The sequence below is a fragment of the Pygocentrus nattereri genome, chromosome 30 (assembly GCF_015220715.1).
Source record: "Pygocentrus nattereri isolate fPygNat1 chromosome 30, fPygNat1.pri, whole genome shotgun sequence".
Lineage (NCBI taxonomy): Eukaryota > Metazoa > Chordata > Actinopteri > Characiformes > Serrasalmidae > Pygocentrus > Pygocentrus nattereri.
The window spans coordinates 6,927,980-6,952,471 of NC_051240.1; the positions used below are offsets into that span (position 1 = coordinate 6,927,980).

Below are 24,492 nucleotides of genomic sequence, written 5' to 3' on the forward strand. Positions count from 1 at the left end.
AAGGGCCCATCCCCAAACTGTTCCCACAAAAATTGTCCAAAATCTCTTGGTGCTGAAGCATTAAGAGTTCCTTTCACTACAACTAAGGGGCCGAGCCCAACTCCTGAAAAACAACCCCAATACCATAATCCCCCCTCCACCAAACTTTACACTTAGTACAATTCAGTCAGACAAGTACTGTTCTCCTGGCAACCACCAAACCCAGACTCGTCCATTGTTACATCACAGTGCTTTACTTAAGCAGACATTTAAAAAATTTGGTGGATTTCCCCTTTAATAATTATTTAAGCTAAGTTTCATGCACATAAAAGCAAGTTTACTTAAAAAACTCTCTTTTAGCAGTAAAAATGAAGAATATATATTAAAATCTGTTATCAAGGAGGTATGAAATGTATTATTTCAATATATATTTACAATTTCTTAAAAATATACATTTATTTATTATTAATTTTTCATTTGCTTTGAAGTGTTTTGGAGGAGACGAATCACAGCACACCTCCAGTTCATTACTAGCACCCATTCCAATAAGAACCATTCTAGGTTTAATCAGTCTAGGCTTATATTACAGGGGAACTCAGTTATGGCAGTCAATAGGCTTAACAACTGCTAATTATTTGGTATGTTAATTCTCTCCCTGCCAAAATGTAGATGGTTTCCTGGACCTGGATTTAGCCTAAGCCAAGAGTTAAAACGATTTTCAGTGGTGAATCACCATTAGCACTGCAAATTATAAATCCAAGACTGGGCTTAATCCATGTGCGGGAAACTGCTAATGAAGCTATATTCCTAATCCCCTCTAGTCCTGTTGTGGAATTAGTAGAAGTTTCAAATACCAGACAATTTTCCCTCAGATTACACAAAGCGGAAAATGATAACGCTGTGACCACTGTAAACGGCTGAATGCGAGGCTGTGTCTCAATTCGAATGCTGTTCCCTTTTGAGAGAGGTAACTAGGATTCAGTCATTTTCAGGAGTGTCACAATGTAGAAGGTTGCTCTTAAGGGGCAAATGAGACCCCTCACCAATATAGTGTATCCCAGAATGCATAGCAAATCTCACCAATCGACAATTAAGATTCAAGTCAAGATACAAACTAAAGTTTTTAGTATTTTTGGAATATGCTAGCTCAGTTTAGAGCACACATGTATCCCTTAAACTCTGAGGTGCAGTTAACAGGTTTTGGAGGAGCGCTAACTGCTACTTGGGTTATGCCAGCTAACAGACGGCTGGGTTAGCACTGCTCGGCGTAATGTTGCATTGCGATTCAGCGGGTTAGCCTCAGTAAGCTAATGAGCTAACTATACAGATTTTCGGTGCTTTATTTTCCTTTTTGACGTATATAAAACGTGTGAACAATTGCTTTGACTGTAAACTTGGAGTAGGACTGTTGTGTAGTGCCATTCTTTTTGTTGTTAGCCATGTATCCTTATGCTAACTAGCAAGTTAAAGTGACGAAGCCCTGTTAGTAGTGATATAGAACAGATGGAGTAGTTTGCCACCTGAAGCCCAGTAAATTAAAAAGTCATTGTTTTGAAATGATAATTTTGTAGTGTGTTCAAGAAATGCTTTTACAAGATGGTTCTAGATTGTGTGTTCTCTAGCATTTATTGTGCTGGGTTATTTTGTCTAGGACTCTTACTGTGGAGGGCCAGGCTGAGTACTGCCAGGTGTGTGTGTGTGTGTGTGTGTATGTGTGTGTGTGTGTGTGTGAGTGCATGAGCCCACTCTACTGACCCCCACCCTTCTGACCCCAAAAACTACGCAAAACATTTGAATAATTCTAATAACAATAATTTTGTAATAATGTTGTCATTGCAATTATTATCATTCAAACATTTCTTTCCATTTTCATTGTTTATTAATACTGCTATAATGCTTTGGCAATACTATAGTTCAGCCAGTTTATGAGGAGCCTGGCCCTTTCCTGTTTCCTGCATTATATAAAGAACAGGACTAGCAAACACCAGAGGGCGCCTGCGAGCGAGTCCTCGATGACTGGGGGTAAATTGAGCTAAATGGCTAAAAACAAAAAATAGTACCTAATCACTGCCCAGAACTTTCCTTTAATTTTAGAAAGTAGAAGTTTGTATTTAACTTAAAAATAACGAAGGTAACTTAACCAGCAGAAGGCTGGCATTACTGCTACCGAGCGCTGATTGGCAAGCAGATCGGCTCATTGGCTTCATGAAGTTTACAAAGGACCTTAAAACAAATAAAATAAATAAAAAATAATAATAAAAAAAAATAAATAAATAACATTGGTGATTAAAATGTTTTATACTGTTCTGTGTTCAGGAAATGAATGTATTCGCTTACATTCCGAATATTTAAGCATTTATAAACTGTTTTTGCTGAAATGTTCCATCCTTACCCTGTCATATTGGGCTCGCTCAGGAGCGCCCTCTAGCGCTCGAGAAACTTGGCAGAGAAGTAGTTCTCTGACTGAAGGTGAGGCTTTTGTTCACTCGGCCTCTCAACCCCCCACCCCGCCCAGAGCTCATCTAAACCTGCGTAGAACTGATCAAGTGGTGGACCAGCCCTTCAGCTGGCGATGGGGTCTGAACCGAGAGGAAATGACGAGGACAAGTGAACGAGGGCGGCTGGTCTATACTACTCCGGGAACTAGGGGTCGGTTTGAGACACAGCCATTGTTCAGCCAAGCTGAGCGTCCTGGTGATCCAGTAAACCCGGTCCCCTCCTCGCCTGATCCGCTCACTCACTTTCGTTCCATAGATGGTAGATCACTATGGAGGGAACTAGGGGTCGGTTTGAGACACGGCCCGGCTTGTCCATAAACACAGCAGCTTCCAGGAATCACTGAACGGGGCGACCTGACTTTGACCTTTTAACCCCTTTACTGTGGCTCTCAGCGGCCAAGCAGCGCTGAGCTCCGCGCGCGCGCCCACACACCTGAGTGATGTAAATGTGATTAGTGCGCGCGCGGTGTGAGATATGTGTGTGTGTGTGGGGGTGTGTGTGTGTGGATTTGTTCCTGAAGCGCTTGGTGAGCTCCCGGTGCGTAACGGCGCTTAAGCGCGTGACGGCGGCTATAAAGGCGGTGCGCGCGGCGCACTTTCACACACGCGCAACGACCCGGTGAGACGCACACGCGGCACACACGCTGACTGTGACTCGCAGTAACAGACAGACAGACAGACAGACAGCAAGGAGATGTCCGCCGTCAGCGCGCTCCCCTTCTTCCTGAAGCCCCTGCACGCGCCCCTGGACTCTCCGGTGTCTCCGGGCCGCCAACGCAGACACACACTGCCCGCCAGCGAGTTCCGCTCCCTCAACACCGAGGACGCCACGAGCGTGTTCGAGATAGAGAGAGAGGGTGAGTCACACTGAACTTACTGAACATTAAACTAACATCACTGAACATTAAACTCACATTACTGAACATTAAACTCACATTACTGTGTGTTAAACTAACATCACTGAACATTAAACTCACATTACTGTGTGTTAAACTAACATCACTGAACATTAAACTCACATTACTGAACATTAAACTCACATTACTGAACATTAAAATCACATTACTGTGTGTTAAACTAACATCACTGAACATTAAACTCACATTACTGAACATTAAACTCACATTACTGAACATTAAAATCACATTACTGTGTGTTAAACTAACATCACTGAACATTAAACTCACATTACTGTGTGTTAAACTAACATCACTGAACATTAAACTAACATCACTGAACATTAAACTCACATTACTGTGTGTTAAACTAACATCACTGAACATTAAACTCACATTACTGAACATTAAACTCACATTACTGAACATTAAAATCACATTACTGTGTGTTAAACTAACATCACTGAACATTAAACTCACATTACTGAACATTAAACTCACATTACTGAACATTAAAATCACATTACTGTGTGTTAAACTAACATCACTGAACATTAAACTCACATTACTGAACATTAAACTCACATTACTGAACATTAAATTCACATTACTGTGTGTTAAACTAACATCACTGAATATTAAACTCACATTACTGTGTGTTAAACTAACATCACTGAACATTAAACTCACATTACTGTGTTAAACTAACATCACTGAACATTAAACTCACATTACTGAACATTAAACTCACATTACTGAACATTAAAATCACATTACTGTGTGTTAAACTAACATCACTGAACATTAAACTCACATTACTGAACATTAAACTCACATTACTGAACATTAAAATCACATTACTGTGTGTTAAACTAACATCACTGAACATTAAACTCACATTACTGAACATTAAACTCACATTACTGAACATTAAATTCACATTACTGTGTGTTAAACTAACATCACTGAACATTAAACTCACATTACTGTGTTAAACTAACATCACTGAACATTAAACTCACATTACTGAACATTAAACTCACATTACTGAACATTAAAATCACATTACTGTGTGTTAAACTAACATCACTGAACATTAAACTCACATTACTGAACATTAAACTCACATTACTGAACATTAAAATCACATTACTGTGTGTTAAACTAACATCACTGAACATTAAACTCACATTACTGAACATTAAACTCACATTACTGAACATTAAATTCACATTACTGTGTGTTAAACTAACATCACTGAATATTAAACTCACATTACTGTGTGTTAAACTAACATCACTGAACATTAAACTCACATTACTGTGTGTTAAACTAACATCACTGAACATTAAACTCACATTACTGTGTTAAACTAACATCACTGAACATTAAACTCACATTACTGTGTTAAACTAACATCACTGAACATTAAACTCACATTACTGTGTGTTAAACTAACATCACTGAACATTAAACTCACATTACTGAACATTAAACTCACATTACTGTGTGTTAAACTAACATCACTGAACATTAAACTCACATTACTGTGTTAAACTAACATCACTGAACATTAAACTCACATTACTGTGCGTTAAACTAACATCACTGAACATTAAACTCACATTACTGTGCGTTAAACTAACATCACTGAACATTAAACTCACATTACTGTGCGTTAAACTAACATCACTGAACATTAAACTCACATTACTGTGCGTTAAACTAACATCACTGAACATTAAACTCACATTACTGTGCGTTAAACTAACATCACTGAACATTAAACTCACATTACTGAACATTAAACTCACATTACTGTGCGTTAAACTAACATCACTGAACATTAAACTCACATTACTGTGCGTTAAACTAACATCACTGAACATTAAACTCACATTACTGTGCGTTAAACTAACATCACTGAACATTAAACTCACATTACTGTGCGTTAAACTAACATCACTGAACATTAAACTCACATTACTGTGCGTTAAACTAACATCACTGAACATTAAACTCACATTACTGAACATTAAACTCACATTACTGTGCGTTAAACTAACATCACTGAACATTAAACTCACATTACTGTGTTAAACTAACATCACTGAACATTAAACTCACATTACTGTGTTAAACTAACATCACTGAACATTAAACTCACATTACTGAACATTAAACTCACATCACTGAACATTAAACTCACATTACTGTGTTAAACTAACATCGCTGAACATTAAACTCACATTACTGTGTGTTAAACTAACATCACTGAACATTAAACTCACATTACTGAACATTAAACTCACATCACTGAACATTAAACTCACATTACTGTGTGTTAAACTAACATCACTGAACATTAAACTCATATTACTGTGTTAAACTAACATCGCTGAACATTAAACTCACATTACTGTGTTAAACTAACATCACTGAACATTAAACTCACATTACTGTGTGTTAAACTAACATCACTGAACATTAAACTCACATTACTGAACATTAAACTCACATTACTGAACATTACACTCAATATTGTACATCAAACTAACTTGACTGAATATTACTGAACATTTAACTGTTACTGTACATTACATGTTTATTACTGTACATTAAAATGAGTTATAGCAACATTTATACCAATTTTATTAATGTTAATGTAAGCTAATGTTCAGTTAATGTTATATTAATGTGAGTCAAACGAATGCAAGTTATATTTGCATTTATATTAAATTAATATATATATATAATATATATATGCCATATGGGGTATATGGTGTGGTGTGTGTGTGTGTATATATATATATATATATATATATATATATATATATATATATATATATATATATATATATATATATTTTTTTTTTTTTTTATTCTCATGGTATTAATGTCTGTGTGTGTGAATTAGTAATGTATGTATGTGTGAATCATTACAGTAACTAATGATTAGGTGATCAGAACTTACTATAGTATGTTTATAAAATTACATTAAGGTATAATAAATTGGAATTACAGGTTGTAAGTTAAAGGAATAATACGATATATGAACTAGTTGAATTAGCATTCTTAAGCTATAGTATAGTTGCATTAAGTATAGATATGTCTAAGCTATTATAGAGAGAAAAGGTCTTTTAGAGTCAGTTAAAGACAAATCTGAGACTTGTGGACCTGCAGGAAAGTGTGACGGTGAAAGTGACTCTCCTGTGTCTGCAGCCTTCATCTCTGTGTCGGGAGAATGCCCCCTGCATCTGGACGAAGTGCGCCACTTCCTCACCCTCTGCCCTGAGCTCTCCTTGGGCTGGTTTGTGGAAGGCAGGCTGGTGGCCTTCATCATCGGCTCACTGTGGGACCAGGACCGCCTGACCAACGTGAGTAGAAGTCACGTTTGTCATTTGGGGAGATGAAATTGAATCTTTTATGCTGTAGAAACTGTAATAATCCTGAAACATAATGGCATTGAGGCCTGTGAGTTTTATGATAATAACAACAACAACAATAATAAACAAACAATAATAATAATAATAATAATAATTAGAGCTTTTCTAATACCAGTGGCACTCAAAGTTCTCTATAAACAAGTGATAAAGTTTAACGGTAATAGAAGAAATTAAAGTACACTTTTAAAAAAAGATGGTGCAAGGGTTCTCTAGTAGAGACAGGGGTGCTACATAGAACCATAAACACTCACAGAAGCTGTTCCCAGATTAATGGAGAATATGTTGCGTGTGGTTCTATGTAGCATCTATGTATAGATTCTGTTATTGTGGCGACATCAAGCCTCCAACAATAGATGAACCATTTTCTAAAAAGGTTCTATATAGAACCATGAAGGATCTCCATCAATCTGAAGAACCATTTCACCATGCAAAGAACCCTTTAATCATGCAAATAGTTCTGTGCTTTCATGGTTCAATATAGAACCATCGTCTCCACTAAAGAACATTTAAAGAGCCGCTTTTAAGAGTGCAGAACAGTAGAAATTGAGAAGTTAAAGGAGAAACTGGAAGCTAACACATCAAACCAAACCGTGCACGTTAGCTACTCAAATCAGGTCTGACATTTTTTTCCTGACCTTTACTCCACTGAACGTTTCTGTCACAGTGCCTCAACTTTTAAGCTAACAAAAGATATGATGGGTTGAATCAGGTTTGTTAAAGCAGGGAGAACCTTAAACTGATACTGAACTCCTGAAACAAATACTGCTCTGAGGTGTCACTTGTTTCAAGTGTTTAAGCTGACATTAGAGACCTGGTATTAAACTGAAGGAAAGACCAAGACACGACTCAGTATCTGAACCACACTGGGGCATCTAAGATGCTTTCACAAGAGAACGAGACAAAGAAGAAATAAAAGTTGTTTTTTTTTGTTTTTTTTACATATAATAAATGGAAAAATTAGACTTTTGGAACCACCCATGCCACAATGCATTATATATACATATAAAATCATGCAAAAAACTTGTATATCCAGTTTTGCAAAGTTGTTTTAACTTTCTATTTTCATTATTAATTAAAAGCTTATATTGTGTTACAATTTCATGATGAATGGATCAATGGAAATGCACTAAAAACACTTGGGCAAACGTCCTGTTGCATTAACCTCCACTACATGTTAGGAACCTTGTTCCTTCTCTCTAAAGATGTGCATCAACACAGTTTTGTCTCTCAGCTTATTTATTTCTGACACCATGTGTGTCAATATTTTTGTTTTCATAGTTTTGGCGGGACCAATGAAAACCGATATTAATGTACACATTTGTTTCCAGTTTCTTCAAATCAACACTTTTTTTTGTTAGGGAAGCCGCTTCACTTCCAACCCCTTAACAGAACGTTTCTATCCTCTTCGTCTCAAAGACTGAAACAAGGTTCCATCCCCCTGTTTTTTTCTTTCTCGTTTCAGGACGCCCTGACCCTCCACAAGCCTCATGGCACCACGGTCCACATCCACGTCCTGGCGGTCCACCGCACCTTCCGCCAGCAAGGCAAAGGCTCCATCCTGATGTGGCGGTACCTGCAGTACCTGCGCTGCCTCCCCTACGTGCGCCGGGCCGTCCTCATGTGCGAGGACTTCCTCGTGCCCTTCTACCAGAAGTCCGGCTTCAAGGTGCATGGCCCCTGTGAGATCACCGTGGGGCCGCTCACCTTCATCGAGATGCAGTGTCCCGTGCGTGGGCACGCGTTCATGCGCCGCAACAGCGGCTGCTGAGGCATCTCCCGCTGTTTGTTTTGGGCTTAGATGCCCTTTTGTCACCCCGAAGGCCAAGCAGTCAAGTGGAGGGGCAGCTTTTCGTTGTGGTGTAGGCCTGCTGTGCCGTGTCTAAGTGCTTGTCTGCTTTTGTGAGCCATGGCATTGGTGTGCGCTATAGATGGGGGCAAAAGAGCTTATCTGGGGAGGGGGGGCTACGTTCATTAGAGAGATATTCTAGTTCATTTTCTCTAATTGAGTTTTTGCAATGATTTTAGGTTTAGCACTGCTCAGAGTTTATTTATCTTTTGTATTTTTTATGTTAAATTATTTATTGATCGCATTTGATTATTATTTTTCTATCACTCATGAACCTTTTTTTAATATAGTGTTAAGGCAGTAGGTCATGCACAGCATACAGTATTCCAGTTCTCCATTAATAAAGAAAGGGTTCCTCGGTGTACAGTCGCATGTGGACCGTGGTTCGAGAAGGTTGGCTAGGCTGTTGCTTGTCTTGTTGCTCTAGATGTGTCTATTCTGTGGAAGCATTAAAATAGCATCAATTTGACACTCTGTTACTGTGGTCTCTTCTGAGTGAAGACCCAGAGAATGATTGCAAAGTGTGTATTCAAACAATGCAGGAGGTCATATCATATCTCTAAGAAGGACAACACATGGGACAGGATCTAAATCCTGCTTTTCTTAACTCTTTGCAAAATATATTAAGATTGTAAAGCCATGAGAGCTGCACAGACACTGTTTAAAGAAGTTTTCTTACTAGGCTGAAGGATCAGTGCTATTTAGATGTGAATGAGCCAAACTGCTCATAAGAGTAAGGCCCCATCCCATTTCTTATTTTTACCCCTATCCCTTGTTCTCGAGGGTCACCTTGCCTGTTGGAACCGAGTTACAAGGGGTAGTGGTTGAAATCCTTCTTATGAAATGGTACCCTCAAATAAAAAAGGATATTACTTCATTAACAGGCTACTAGCGCTGCTCTGTAGGCGACCCTGCCAGTCTGCAGTGACAGCAGAGGAGGGTAAAGTTTAGGACATTTAGCATTTAGGGCATCATCTGTCTTCAGAGAGGGGGACACGACAATTAGTTATTACTGCCCACCACTAATTCTTCAATGATATGAAGCTGAAGTCATCTATTCGCCAGCTTCACGTTCAAATTTCCCGTTCCACCTTAAATGAAGCAACAGTTACATTCTGGCGCCTCAAGCATCCAGTACTGCTGGACTATTTTAAGGTGGAACGGGAAGTTAGCTAGCTAGCTACCGAGACGTTAGCATACTATTAGCGATTTTGTATGCTTGTTATGAAGAAAAGGCCATAATATATTGAAACGACATTAAACTAAGACAAAACGACGGTTATTGTAATTTTCAATAGAGAAAATACTCAGATTTATGTGTTTTTGTGTCGCTTGTGCAGCCATATTGCTGGTTTTCTAACTGTGCTAAGCTACCTTGTCGAAACGACCGCGTATTTTTACGTAGTGCTGCACATAAAACTGTAGGTAGGGTATTTTGATGGCCATCAGTCAACATTACCGACATTAAAAGCACAATTAGGATATTTCTATCGTTAATCGCCTTATTGGGCATTAAGTAATGATATTAAGTGGAGTAGCATTTAAAGCACAATGAAAAGCATGAAGTTACGACGCTACAGTAAAGATATGCGAGTGCTCAGTAGAACCGGCGGGTAGGACAAACTGTAAGAACACCTTTTTTAAATTCTCCTCACAACACTGTTTAGGGCCATGCAGCCCTAACACTTCATCCTACCCCTCTATCTCAACAAAAACCGGGACACACTACCCCCTAGACGTGAACGAGCAAAACGGAGAGCTAAGGGTTAAGTGGTAGGGGCAAGGGGTGAAATGGGATTGGGCCTAAGAAATGCCCCCTTCAGCCGTTAAAAGGGTAGCTCAACTAAACAATAAATGAGGTAATAACTAACTGCTAAGAGTTTTCAGCCAGCATTGCTGGAACCGTCCCTTTTAAAGAGGGGACTGACTGATTCGAGATCTGTTTTCTCAAGCTAAGTGAGTCACTGACCTCTGCTAGTCTATGGAGCATTAGATGTATGGAGTCATAGACTTCTTTATCTGCATTAAGAAGCATTACAGGGCATGAACAGTCTGGTTTGGCCCGAGAAGCTGTTTACCACCCAATGCTTAAGTAACGCTTACCAAACCTGTTTATGGAAAGCAACCCAAATGTGTTGATAAAAAAAAGCCCCTTTAATTCTGTGCAAAGTATGTAGAACCACATGGTCATGTTTAGAGACAGGAGAACTTACCTGAGACCTTCTGGAGATGAACTTGCCTTTCCCTGTAGACAGTGACCATCTTTGCCTCTATGGAGTCTTGAATCAAGACATCTATGATTTTGTACATGTTTTGTAAATAGATAGAAAAATAAACATTTTTTTTTACAACTTTCTGCCACTTGTTTTGTACTGTAGGATAGTAAATTTCAGAAGATATAACCTGGTGTGGATAGCAACTGATCATTTTACATAAACATTAGGGGGGGATTACTTTATTTAATGCTTTATAAGGAGGAAAAACAAATATAAAATGAGACAATACCTCAGAATCACCTCTATACAGTCCAGTCTTACTTTTTTTTTACAAACATTTGTACAAATATATTTAATTCACAAAGTAAAAATCTCAAAGTCATAAACATGATTCCCTTTTTAATGTTTTTAAGGCACAGTGCGCTTAAAAGTAAAAAACTCAAATCGAATAACGGCACATTTTGGCATAAAAATGTACAAAAGTAGTAGTAGCAATAATATAATAATAACAATAATAATAACAATCATCACTAGATAAAACAGTACATTCGGCTTAAATGAAATGCAGATCTATAAGCTCAACGAGCTTCATTTACTGAACATCCCCATCTTTAGCACCCATCCATCCCCACAAATACCACTGACGGTTGGCATAACGTTCTGTTTGTGTTCTGGACAAGAATGAGTACAACATGGACAAAGATTTCTAGTTCTTATGAACGGTACCATACACCTTTGTGCCGGACATCTATGAAACGTTCACACTGTCACAGCGTTTGTTCCTCCTCCCCTGTCGTCAGGCACATCGAACGATGGGCGATAAACCAGCTTTACTGTATGCTGGTGTTGGAGCATGACTAAGCAAAGCCTCCTATTCTCAGTTCATCGCAATTAGACCATAATCCTTTTCACAGTCAGTCATCGGTTTCTCTGTCCATAAGCCAGGCGTATGCAGAGGAAGTTGCCTCTAATCTCCAGCCAGGGGAGAAAACGCTGAACGGTGTTCTAGAGCAGTTCTCAGTGTTCTAGAATGTTCCCGCGTGGCCAACCAACACAGACCGAGTAAGAAGTTAAGAGATTTCCTTATCAAGGCACATTAGGGTGCATTAGCTGGTTCAAGAATGTACCATTCTTAAGATTCGTATCCTGCATTAGGATATGAAGGAATAACACCGGTTCAAGTTCAAATATCCACAATCAAAAAAATAAATAAAAATAAATGACGTGCATGGCTCGACTTCCCTGGAGTTTGAAAAATGTTTGATGTCATTTTAAGGGCTATAATGGATTGTCTTAGTGGCATATCCACATGATTTGGCTATACAAAGCTAAAACAAGAAGGGTTGAGCATGAAGTAGGAATTCCACAGAATTTTCCAATGGTTAAGATGAAAATGAAGTCATTCAGAATGGAGTCATTTAATGTGGAGTCCTCCAGTTTAGACAAACTTAACTGAGTCAGAATTGTGTGCAGCAGTGGTGATGGGAACCAGACGTCCGGGGTGTCCAACCATACCCGCAAAGGGACGTGTGGCTGCAGGTTTTCATTCCAATAAAGCAGGAACTGGTGGGAATCAGGCAGGAGTCTGCTTGTTTGGAATGAAATACTGCATTTTAAGATTTTTCCTGATTTTCTCCCAGTTCAATCATATCAAATTCCACTCACTAGTTAGGTCTACTCCAGTCACACAATATCAGCAGTGCTAGGAGGGCGAAAGCTGGGACAGGGTTCACCCGAGACCTGTGGAGCACCACCGCATCTTTTCGAAACTGACGCTAACTCAACGTCTTTAGACAGCTGAACACGCTTGGAGGAGAGTGCTAACCACAGTAACAGTTCTGTTACCTCAGCTAACAGACGCCTGCGCTGACCAGCACTGCGCTAAGTGATGGGGAGCCATCCTACCCACTCAGAGAGCGAGGCCAATTGTGCTGTCTTGGACTCATGATCATGTAGCACCACCAGGGATTGAACTCATGATCTTCTGATAATAGAGAAAACACTTAGATGGTTACGCCACTCGCTGTGTGAGGACAAGACTGGACATGCCTGGTTTATTGCCTGTAAAGAATTAAGAATACAGTGAGTGATGCCTGAGACATTGTTCTGTTATAGTTATGAGAAGGTTTTGGCCTAAAATATATTTCATAGAAGGCATTTGTGGTGAACAAGTGTATTTACACTGTAGACACCACAACCCTGGGTTGCCATCATCACCACTATAAAAAAGTCTCTACAACACCACTATAATCAAAGTCTCTACAATAAACTATATCAAACCACTCTGAATGACTGTTTACATTGAATTATGATGAAATTGAAGACAGGTGAAGTAGTAGTTTTAGGGCAGCCAAGCTGTATTAATGGTGTAAAAAGAAAAAAAAAAAAACCAAACAGACAAAAAAAAAAAACCTTGTCACAGTAATGTTGCAACCGAAACTCTACTAAAAAGCCTGGGTAGTTTAAGGCAAGTCTTTGAAATGCATTGAAATAGTGTTTAGTGTTAAGACCCCTGCAGTAGAAGAAGGCCTGCACATCTCACAGTGCCAGACTCAACAACTCAGTACTGACTTCATACCTCAACAGATGTATTAGTACCTGCTTTCCTCGTCCCTCATGTTTTGTTCTCGGCTCTTGGCTTCCAAAAGCCAGTTCCCTTGCTGTCCTGTCCTGGAGCCTGGAAGCTGCTGATTAGCACAGCTGCCACTAGACTAGTGCACCACATGTTCGATATCGTAGCGCTCGCAGAACTTGCTGGTGAAGGGGAGGCAGGTGAGATGCTCCAGCCAGTACCAGTTGATGGGGTAGAAGTAGAACCAGACAATGAGCGAGGAGAACAGGCCCACGTAGACGAGCAGCGAAAGGAGGATGAGCACACGCTTGCGGTACTTATCGTAGATGCCGAATGTGACGTAAGGCAGGAAGGCGAAGGACAGTAGCAAACCGCTGAGGAAGCCGAAGATGTGAGCAATGTTGTCGATCCACGGCAGCAGGCCACAGAAGAAGAGGAAGAGGACAATGCCAAGCAACTTGAGGAAGGCCTTCCATGGCTTTTCTAAAATCTGCCAGCACTGGAAGAGCTCCACAAACAGGCACGCTAGCAGGCCGAACTGGGAGCCCGCTGGACCCACCTGCATTACAACAGACAAAGGAATTTAAGAGGGAGGAAAAAGTAGACATCATTTACATTTAGTACTCTCATATTAAGGGTGGGCAATATCACAGAAGTAACAATGTCAATACAGTACTGAAAACATTAACTATCAACAATGTGCCTCTCACGATCTGCCTCTCCTCTCATTTACCGTCTTTTGTGGAAACCACTGTCAATGGCTGTGTTTACACGCGAAGATTTTTGCCAGTCTGAATATATTCCAATTATAGATTAAGACTGAGGAGTTTATATATTCACTCTACTCAACAATCTAAAGAACATCTCCGTAACATGCACTCTAGAAGTAATCCAATCCAAAATCACACGTATGTGTAGAGGACCACATAGTGTAGACCTTACCGTGACAACCAGCATCAAGTCCAGTCAGAGTGAGATGAGCAGTAGTGAGCAGTGCTTGTTTTTAATTACTTTAAAATGATGTCAGACATACTTCATATGTACTTATTAAATAAGGCGAGAGGAAGACGTTGTGTTCTGACACACATAAGCTGGACGGCCGTCCCACCGCAGTCTTTTATGCTTTGAGCTTTAAATTTCATCTCCGCTGCAGACCAGTTTCTGCTCCCGCCAAGAGTCGCCTATGGATTTTATAATTTGTGATTTTTGATGCTCATTTTGTTCAAAATTTAAAGCAAGTCGGAACGGATTAATCCTGAACATGTATGTATCATTACATCCATAATTATTACATCACGATATTTGAAGCGGCAAGGTAATGTTTATTAAGAAAAAGGCCAAATTCACAAATTCTTTTAGCATATTGTCCCTGTCCCAAAAAAAAAAAAAAAAAAAAAAAAACCCATCTTCATTGTTAATTTCAATTTTTTCGATGTCATTTGAACATAGCAGTTCTCTTATATATTGTGTGAAAATTTGAGAATGATTGGAAAAAAGTGTCACCAGATGCTCTAAAGACTAAATAAGTCTGAAAAACTACAGCGGTAGTTCAATGATACCCTGACACATGTATATCGTCACTGTCCAATGAAAAACATGCATCTCCATTTCTTGTGATTTTTACTTTTCTGCATCAGCTCCGCGGCTGTCCTTTACATTGTGTGAAAATTTCATGATGATTGGACCAATAGAAATGCTCCAAAATTGCTTAGAATAAAAACTTTCCATTGACTTACATTGAAAGTAAAAAATTTTTTTGCCATCTCACGTAAAGTTACTATTTTGGAGAGACTTGTTTTTCTTTGGACAGCGACAATATGATCTACTGATACTAACACATCAATGATAGCATGTTATATTACCCACCCCACTTCATATCACATCTAACCTTAGTGTAAATTTAACAAACTGTTCAGCACAACCACAAATTTCATGAGTGTCATTTCATGTTGGGGGTTAAGCTTTTGAGTCCATCAGTTGTGACGTCACTTAGCATCATGCTTACAGAAAGGGGTTTGTTAGTGATAGCTAGACTGTTATTACTGCTATTATAAAAATAAGAGGCCAAATTACAAACGGGAGCTAGATGAGACACAGGTGCTGCAGTTCTGTGACATCGAGACATCAGCAGGTTGTCTACTGGTTGGGTTATGGGTCAAACAGACAAACATTATTTTTCTGCTTTTTTGTAGAAAATGCAGAGAGATCCATCATAAGTGGGGAAACAAAAAAAATTAAATAAAAATCAACGTAATTATCACTGTATGCACTAATCATACGAATCAAAATAAAAGCCTGTGAGGAACCAAGAGTGTTTTACCCAAACAGAAACTAATTACAGCATTACAATATTCAGCCATCTGCTGCTCATTCTTTTAAGAGACTATTTATTGATGGTAATAAAAATACTGAACATGTGTGCAATCATCTCCTGATTACACTACGTCATCATTATTAAACACTCAGCTCCAGCTCATTTGTACACAATTATCAGCCCATTTCAAAATAACTCAGCACATGCAGGAGTCCACATCTGCATATGAACAGCCTGAGGAATGAACATAAACATGCATGCATAAGTACTACTAGAAATAAAGGTAGTGTGTGGCTACACTACTCGTTCATTAAGGTACAAATAATGTAAAATGTTCCCTCAAAGGTACAACAGTTGTTTTAAGGTCCAACTCTGCACCTTAAATAAGTGTTTCCAGGTGAAAGGTACATATTTGCACCTTTTCATAACCTAAAGTTTTCAAATGTAACAATAAAATAAAAAGCCTGGAGATGAGACGGGGTGTGTGGAGTCAATACAACTTATATATCAATCCAAATATAATATCAATAGATGATGGTACAGTTCTGTTCCCTGATTAAAGGTACTGACATGTACCCTTGAGGATCCCAGGGGTCCTGCCCCAGTCACAGTTTACTACCTTTATTACGTGTTTGGTGTTTCCTCTATATATATTTTGCAGCAGCGGCCTGAATGAAACGGTCATCAGCAGAGCAGACTATTCACAACTACTGAGATGGTTTTGGTGAGATGTAGTTAGTGAACTGGCTACCTTAGCACACTGTGAGGAGGTTGGCTTGACCTTATTTTGCAACATTATAAAGTTCAGATTTACATTTCTGTACTTCTGCAGTCAGTGAAATATGAATAAAGTGGGTCAAAAGAGCTGTTTATCTGTTTTATTCTGTGGAACTCTGGCCTTGCTTGTTGGAATGTGTTAATGTTAGCCAGCTAGGACGAGGGCAAACGAGGGCAAACTACAGTTAAGGACGCTGTATCCTGTTTGTTTACAACTTTTCAGTGAGAAAATGTACTGAATGTATTGACCAGTAAGACTGATGGCCTGAGCCTGATCTTCAGTGGCTGGACAGTAAGGAAAAGAAGCTAGGGGGTATGGGATTTTGGGGAGGGGGGGGGGGTAAATCTGGCCTCCACTGCTCAAAAAAATCCTAGAAGAAAAGCTGACATATTCAAAAAGCTTATGCCAAGACAACCATTATTACAACGGAGCCCTTAAACAAAATTGAGACATTTGTTCCATGAGTTCTACAAAGATTTTGATTCCATGCAAACTAGAATGATCAATTTCACACAACTATTTCTACGTATGAATATTTACTATTTATACTTGACTTAAATGTATTTGCTTTTAAATATACTAAGATTTCATATACAAAAGTACTGAAAGTTACAGAATGTGTTATTTTGATGAACAATTTCTATTAAGGAGGCTTGTGTGTCTACAGAGATGAGACAGAAATGATAAAACACACCAGCCATCGTTTTGTACTTTAACGCAAATAGAAATATATTCCCCTGATTTTTTCAAAATTTTAACAAAAGTTCAGTTATTGTGAAGTCAAGAAAATCAGACTAGTTTCTTGCAAAATGGTTAATTGTAGAGAAGCTCAAATTTCTTTACAGTGGTGGTGATAGGAAACAGAGGTCACCATGTCTACAACACAAACACAGGCATTTTATTTACTATGCAAACCCACCAGTGAACCTACACGTCTTCTGAGGTTTTATATGGAATGTTGATGGTAAAAGTGATAAATCTGGGGAAGGCTTTCTTTAGGCACCATTTTACTTTATAAGGCCATGCAAATACCTCTACACCTCGAGTGTATGTTGAAAAGTCTATTTTAGGTCAACACCTTTCTGAGACATCAGACAGTGTATTCATAGCCATTTCACGTAATAACTTCCTGTGAGGGAACTTGTAGATGTGGACGTCTGGTTCCCATCACCACCACTGTGAACAAGTTTCTCTAGTGAGTTTATCTAGTGTAATTATATCATTTATCTTAACAGTGTTACAAAGAGAACAAACGTGTTCATTTAGTGTTGATCCAATGTCATTTACTTCATAAAACATTCTCACCTTGCAAATAATGACTTCAGCCATTCATAAAAATACTAAGAGTAGCACTTTTTAAATATGTTATTCAGTGCTTATACACGTGTCAGGAAGGCCTTATGTAGGTATCCTTAGTAAGTGCACACCATAAGTCACAGGTCTGTACAGGATTGAGAGCAGCAACAATAGTTCATCTCTAAAATGAAAACTGCTACCATTCAGTGATTCCCACCGAGTGTGTAAAACAGTTGAAGTTGAGTTAGTAGTACAAACCCCAGCACCTGCACTGGCTGTGAAGGCTGCTCGTTTTGACCTCATTAGATTGACGTCAGGACTAGAGCGGCCTGCTTGGGCAGATGGCTAATCTAAGACACCTATGCAAGGACATGAAAGGTGGAGCCGCACCGGAAGTGTGTTTCTGTCCACACACACACACACACACACACACACACACACACACACACACTCCACTGCCAGCCATTACACATACTCACACCAGGCTTCTGACACTTCTGAACAGCACAAGTGTCCAGTAACTACAGAACGAAGGCCAAGTAGGGAGTTAAGGCAATTAGATTAGCAAGTATGAGTGAACAGACGTTCTGAACCGGTTACAAACCAGGAGAGGCATGAAATGCAGCATGCGAGAAGGACTGTATAATGGTCAATCATTATTTTTTCTGATGAAGTGGATAAACAAGTTCTTCGATAAGAGATGGAAGGAACCTTCCCATCCTTTTTCCTGGACCATGTCCAGCTGCAGTCACTTGCACCGTGTTCTGCAGCCAAAGTGATTTAAACACAAGTGGTAATTTTAGACTTTTTTGGTCACTGAAGTTTTCCACAGCACTGCACCCAGAAATGTGCATTGTGAAGTGGAGTGATTATTTGCTGCTCTGCATTCAGTTTGTACAAAATCACTGTAATCATTGTTTATTTCAAATCAGTCGTGTGGTCTCTAGCCACTTTCAGATTGCCTGCAATTGTTTCCTTTTTCCATTTTATTACTAATATTATTAAATTATTTTCTCACTACTTTATTGTAACGGTTTTATTTGACGTTAATACTTTTACTTATCTATTCTAGAAAATAGATTTTTGTTTTCTTATTGCTCGTTATCCAAGTTGGCTCTTTTACTTAATGTGTTATTGTATATTTTATTTTATGTCTGTTTCCTCACTGGGCTATTATTACAATAAACCTTTTTGTCTTGCTGATTTTGATTTGTTTTAGTTGATTTCATTTCAATTCAACCTTTTCAATCCTTCTCTAATTTCCTTGGCTACACTGTAAAAGTGAGTCACCCTTAATTTACTTTTAAGTCAATCACTTCCATGGCCACAGGTATATAAAACCAAGCACCTAGGCATGCAGACTGCTTCTACAGACATTTGTGAAAGAATGGGTCGCTCTCAGGAGCTCAGTGAATTCCGGCGAGGTACTATGATACAATGCCACCTGTGCAGTCGTGAAATTTCCTCGCTACTAAATATTCCACAGTCAACTGTCAGTGGTATTATAACAAAGTGGAAGCGACTTGAAAATGACAGAGCAGGGTCAGAGGATGCTGAGGCGCTCTTGTCAGACTGCATTGTGCCAAGTGTAAAGTTTGGTGGAGGGGGTATTATGGCGTGGGGTTGTTTATCAGGAGTTGGGCTCGGCCTCTTAGCTACAGTGAAAGGAACTCTTAATGCTTCAGCACCAAGAGATTTTGGACAATTTCATGCTCCCAACTTTGGGGATGGCCCCTTCCTGTTCCAACATGACTGCGCACCAGTGCACAAAGCAGGTCCACAAAGACATGGATGAGTGAGTTTGGTGTGGAAGAACTCAACTGGCCTGCAAAGAGTGCTGACTTCAACCCAACAGAACACCTTTGGGATGAATTAGAGCAGAGACTGCAAGCCAGGCCTGCTCATCCAACATCAGTGTCCGATCTCACAAATGCGCTTCTGGAAGAAATTCCCATAAACACACTCCTAAACCTTATGGAAAGCCTTCCCAGAAGAGTTGAAGCTGTTATACCTGCAAAGGGTGGGCCGACATCATATTAAACCCTATGGATTAAGAATGGGATCTCACTCAAGTTCATGTGTGTGAAGGCAGATGAGTGAATACTTTTGGCAATATAGTGTATAATAGAAATACAATAGAAAATGCACTTTAAAATTTAGATTTTGGTCTAAATCTGGCAGTCTGGCAAAGAAAACTGGGCAACATGCAAAAGAAACAAAGGCTCTGGTACATGAAATCTGCTCTACGGTTAGGAGTAAAATGGGAGATTGAGAGTTAAGATGAAAGGAGGAAATGCATCAGATGCACAATAATTGTGTGTCCATGCAAACAATCACAGTAAATCACTCAATGTTAATATATTTATACATCATCTGTGCAGAACACAGTTATTATTATACATGTTTAATTAATATTAGAAACTTGCTCAAATGGTAATTTGCGAGTTCAGACCATGACTTCAACATATGATGGTAGTATGGGTGAGACTGAGTGAGGGAAGCGAACTCTGGGAACTTGGGCTGGAGTTCTGGACAGCTTCCACTTGGAGTTAGGAATCCAAACCCCTTCGTCTACAACCAAGACTGACACAGGACTGAGAAACAGGGAGGGGATGGGGTCGTGGTGTTGATTGTGGCAACTGTCACAGAAGGTAGCTATGGTAATTAGATTGGAAAAAGGGGTTTCAGTCATGGTCCCCACCCCAAATCTAACTCCCTGACTTTATATTACCATTATATTACTACCACCTTTGCATATGCATGCTAATACACAAGAGAGGTCAGTCCTTCCTGCACTCCTGCTGGCCACTTTTACTTCCTACTGCTATTTTCAGGGTTGGTCTAATTCACTAACAGCCTAAATAGACAGCAACACTTCTAATCTTAACCAGATGAAAGAGACTTGTTTTATGACAAATTCATTAAACCAACTTTAAGAAAAGCTTCAAAATACAGACTGTTGCAGTAAATGCTGCCTACAAGATGAAGCCATCACACTTTGCTGACAAATACGCTATCTGGCCAAAAGTATGTGGACACCCCTCCTACTTAGAGATTCAGCCACACTCATTACAGGTATATAAAATTAAGCACATAGTCATGCAATCTCCACAGAGATATTACAATGTGTCAGACTGAAGTGCTCAATGACTAAATATGGCACAGTCATAAGGCGCAACCTTTGCCACAAGTTGTGAATTTTTTGCACTTTTAGATCTGCCTTAAGTGCTATTATTGTGAAATGAAAGCAGCTTGGAGAAACAACAGCTCAGCCACAAAGACTATATATACACACCACACAAACTCACAGTACTGAAGCATGCAATGCACATCCTCTGTTGCACTGCTCACTATAGAGTTTCAAACTCCTTCTGGAAGCAAAATTAGCACAAGAACTGCACATCAGAATCTTCATGGCATACAAGTCTAATGGTCGTCTGGAGTGGTGTAAAACACCCTGCCATTGGATTCTGGAGCAGTGGAAATGTCTTCTCTGGAGTGACATGCTTCACTATCTGGCAGTCTGATGGACAAATCTGGGTTTGGTGGATGTCTGGAACAGCTGTCTTTTAAAAGTAAAGTTTGGTGGCGGAGGAATAATGATCTGGGCTGTTTTTCAGGGTTTGGCCACTTTAGTTCCAGTGAAGGGTAATGTTAATGCTACAGCATATAAAGACATTTTACACAATTATATGCTTCTAATTTTGTGGCAGCAGTTTGGGGAAGAGCCTTTCCTGTTCCAGCATGACTGAGCCCCAGTGCACAAAGCGAGCTCCCTGAAGATGGATTAGGATGAACTGAAATGTTGATTGTGAGCCAGGCTCTCTTATTCAACATCAGTGTCTGACCTCACAACCTCTGACCTTGTTGAGTAGATTATACTTTTGCTACAGTTGTGACCCCTCGCTTGTTTTCGGCAATAAAACCATTGTTGCAAGTGGTGTAAGCCAGCTAGCTAAATGTTTAACCGGTTCAGCTAGCTAGTCAGCTAAAACATATGGCCAAAGGTTAATACACTACCATTGCATCTTAAAAATGGGGGGCTGAGTTTGTAAGAAGTCTTAAATTAATAAAAAAGTGATTTACAAGATTCAGTATCGTTGCAATAAGTTTGCAATCAAGGCATACATCCTGTGTTTTCCTGGAGTTATAAGTTGTCCAAGAGGAAGCCATTCACCAAATATACAGGCTCATTTTTGACCCTGCCCTACTTGGCTTTGCTAGAAAAAAAACAAGCCATATTATTTAAGAAAGAAACCTTCACATTAAAAAAAAAAAAAAAAAAAAAAAAATGGCAGTGTGTTAAATTAGCCTCTACCCATCATTTAAGTCAGTGGTTCTCAAACCAGTCCTCAGGGTCCCAGTCCACGTTTTTGCTCTATCCGTATGTGTTGACAGTTGGGACTGTCAAAGGCCCCAAAGACAGATGAGAACCACTTACTTAAGAAGCTTATTCTGCTTGTTGTCATTTGCACCACATGTTTAACTTCTAGGTGAATGGGACACAGCTGTTACTTCTCCATGACTGTTTTACATTAGACCTTGACCTGAAAATCTTTGGCTGATACCAAAGTATTAACCACTTTTTTTGCTGTCATACAGTTATACAAGAGCTGATTCTCATACCTGTTCCACACATGCTACCTTAACATGAGCGAAGGAGAAGTGTGACTGCTACAGAGCGCATGCCCAGACCATTCATACAGCAGTATAGCATGAAAGTGATCCCTTTTCCAACTGGATAAATAGTCCAGTTAGTAACTTGTTATTGGTCACTTCAAGCCGGGCAGACCTACCGTTCTATGTGTATATGCAGCACAGAATGTTTAACATGTTTGTTTTCATTGAACTTCATGGCTTATTTCAGTGCATTTTGTTGGAAAAAACAGGCTTTTCGCTCATTACTGATAATATTTTGAGCAATACTGATAACATCACTTGTCAAAATCGGCCAATATTATCAAACAAGCGATATATCGGCGGGGCTCTAGTTTCCATCACTAAGCAGATATCTTAGGGAAAGATTCAGCTATGAGAAGCTTTCTGACTGCAGTTCTGCAATATGAACGCTCACCCAATCCTAGAAAATAAGATGCTCCTGGCTTATGGGGCCACAGAAACCCTGGTATCATATCATCTGCAAAACACAGCAGTAGAAACTGTCAACTTTGAGTGGCATTTCCTTAAGCCAATTATAGTGAAAGCAGGGCACGTGCCTTGCGTGTGAACTGGTGAGATTAGCTCTGCAGGAGGGACTGGAGGCTCTTGCTGGTGACAGCACCACTGAAAACGAATGCCCATAATTGCAGCTTTCAAAAAGCATCATCTAGGACAGGCTTGGAGAGAAGGTTTAGTCATCGGCTATTGTTTAAGACACATAGTGGTTCCCCATTTCACAGATTCACCATTAACGGTTCTAACAGTTTAAGGGTCTGGCCAGTCACTCTAATCGGATGATCTGCCTTTAATGCATCTTCTTGTAAGCAGCTTTGTGGTCATTATAGCCCACATATATTTTCATTGGCTATATATTGACACAGTAAGTTGGGTAAACCATGTAGAGAAGCATTTCTAAGCCACTTTGGAATGACGACACTAGGGGTGGGCTAAGGCTAAGACAAGAAGGTGCAGTACAATGGACAAGGCAACCAGGGCAAATCATGTTAGAAGTGTTGTTTAACTGAGGACTGAACTCAGAGAGAGGTTCACGACTACTGGATCAGGCCAGATCTAAATATGGTCACTACACTGTAAGGATTTCCATGAATGATGAACAAATCAAGGACATCTGCATCCTCAAGGACCCACATCCTACAATTTGATGTTATTTTGATGAAATTTGCATGGTTTATGCACCACATAACAACCATAATTCATTTTTACATGATAATTTTTTAACCTCTTTATCCCTTAGAATTTAACAGGCCTTTTTGTTACTGTGTTAATTAGCTTAGTCATTCAAAAAGCAGTCCTGGCCACTCCTCATTACTCCAGCGTGAGTGGGTGGGGCTAAACCACTGTAGACTAAATAGATGGGTATATTTAAATGTTAGTTTTTGTGACATCACAGAAACAATAAATTAAAATGAGCTGGTTGTGCAGCTTAGTTTCTATATATGGACTGTATAAACTGGGGAATGAATCGTATCTTTTGAAGCTTTAAAGGGCCCATACCATGGAAATCCAAACTGTCCTAGCTTTTCTTAAATAAAAGAGTATAATATTCACTCCTCAAGCCATACAACCCTTATATGGAAACAGCCCGTTTTGAATGTGGTTTTTGTGATGTCACAAATACCAATGCATTTACAGAGTACAGCTCCACCCACTCAGGCCAGAGTTCTAGGGAGTGTTTCAGCCTGGTCTGCTTTTTAAATGAGGCACAATACAGAACAGTGCTCATTCATATGTATCAGTCTTAAAGCCACATAAACAAAAACAACCTTTTTAATTCTAACGGTGCATGTCCACTGCTCTGTCGTCCAAAACTTTGACCCATTCCTTTTTCAATGGTGAATAGTGAAAAATGCATGAGGGACTGTGGGATAGTGAGTGGCTTGTGTCTATGTCTACGTTCACACAGCAGATAAAAGAGGCCCAAGTGATCTATTAGTTTGAAAAGATTGGCTCCTAAACTGACCCGCATGGGCA

At 39.4% G+C, this 24,492-nt stretch overlaps 2 protein-coding genes across 3 annotated transcripts in view; one reads left to right on the forward strand and one right to left on the reverse strand.

Annotated features, from left to right (window-relative positions):
* The first annotated feature begins 2,861 nt into the window (after positions 1 to 2,861).
* On the forward strand, positions 2,862 to 11,016 carry aanat1 (arylalkylamine N-acetyltransferase 1). The gene is made up of 3 exons (XM_017693023.2): positions 2,862 to 3,334; positions 6,596 to 6,750; positions 8,282 to 11,016. Exons 1-3 carry the CDS (start codon positions 3,172 to 3,174, stop codon positions 8,585 to 8,587), a joined length of 624 nt encoding a protein of 207 aa, XP_017548512.1. The 5' UTR covers positions 2,862 to 3,171; the 3' UTR covers positions 8,588 to 11,016.
* An 88-nt stretch (positions 11,017 to 11,104) lies between these two features.
* Positions 11,105 to 24,492, reverse strand: part of LOC108424788 (inactive rhomboid protein 2) — a 71,053-nt gene continuing 57,665 nt past the window's right edge. For both annotated transcript variants that reach the window (XM_037536581.1, XM_017693022.2), the window contains one exon: positions 11,105 to 14,012. In XM_037536581.1, coding sequence (XP_037392478.1) covers positions 13,593 to 14,012 — 420 coding nt within the window. In that variant the 3' untranslated portion in view covers positions 11,105 to 13,592. The remainder of the gene's footprint in view (positions 14,013 to 24,492) is intronic.

Bases quoted from the DNA above. Each gene is read 5' to 3' on its own strand.
- aanat1 (XM_017693023.2), top strand. From the start codon at position 3,172: ATGTCCGCCGTCAGCGCGCTCCCCTTCTTCCTGAAGCCCCTGCACGCG. The intron at 3,335-6,595 runs GTGAGTCACACT...CTGTGTCTGCAG, and splicing joins GTTCGAGATAGAGAGAGAGG to CCTTCATCTCTGTGTCGGGA. The intron at 6,751-8,281 runs GTGAGTAGAAGT...TTCTCGTTTCAG, and splicing joins ACCAGGACCGCCTGACCAAC to GACGCCCTGACCCTCCACAA.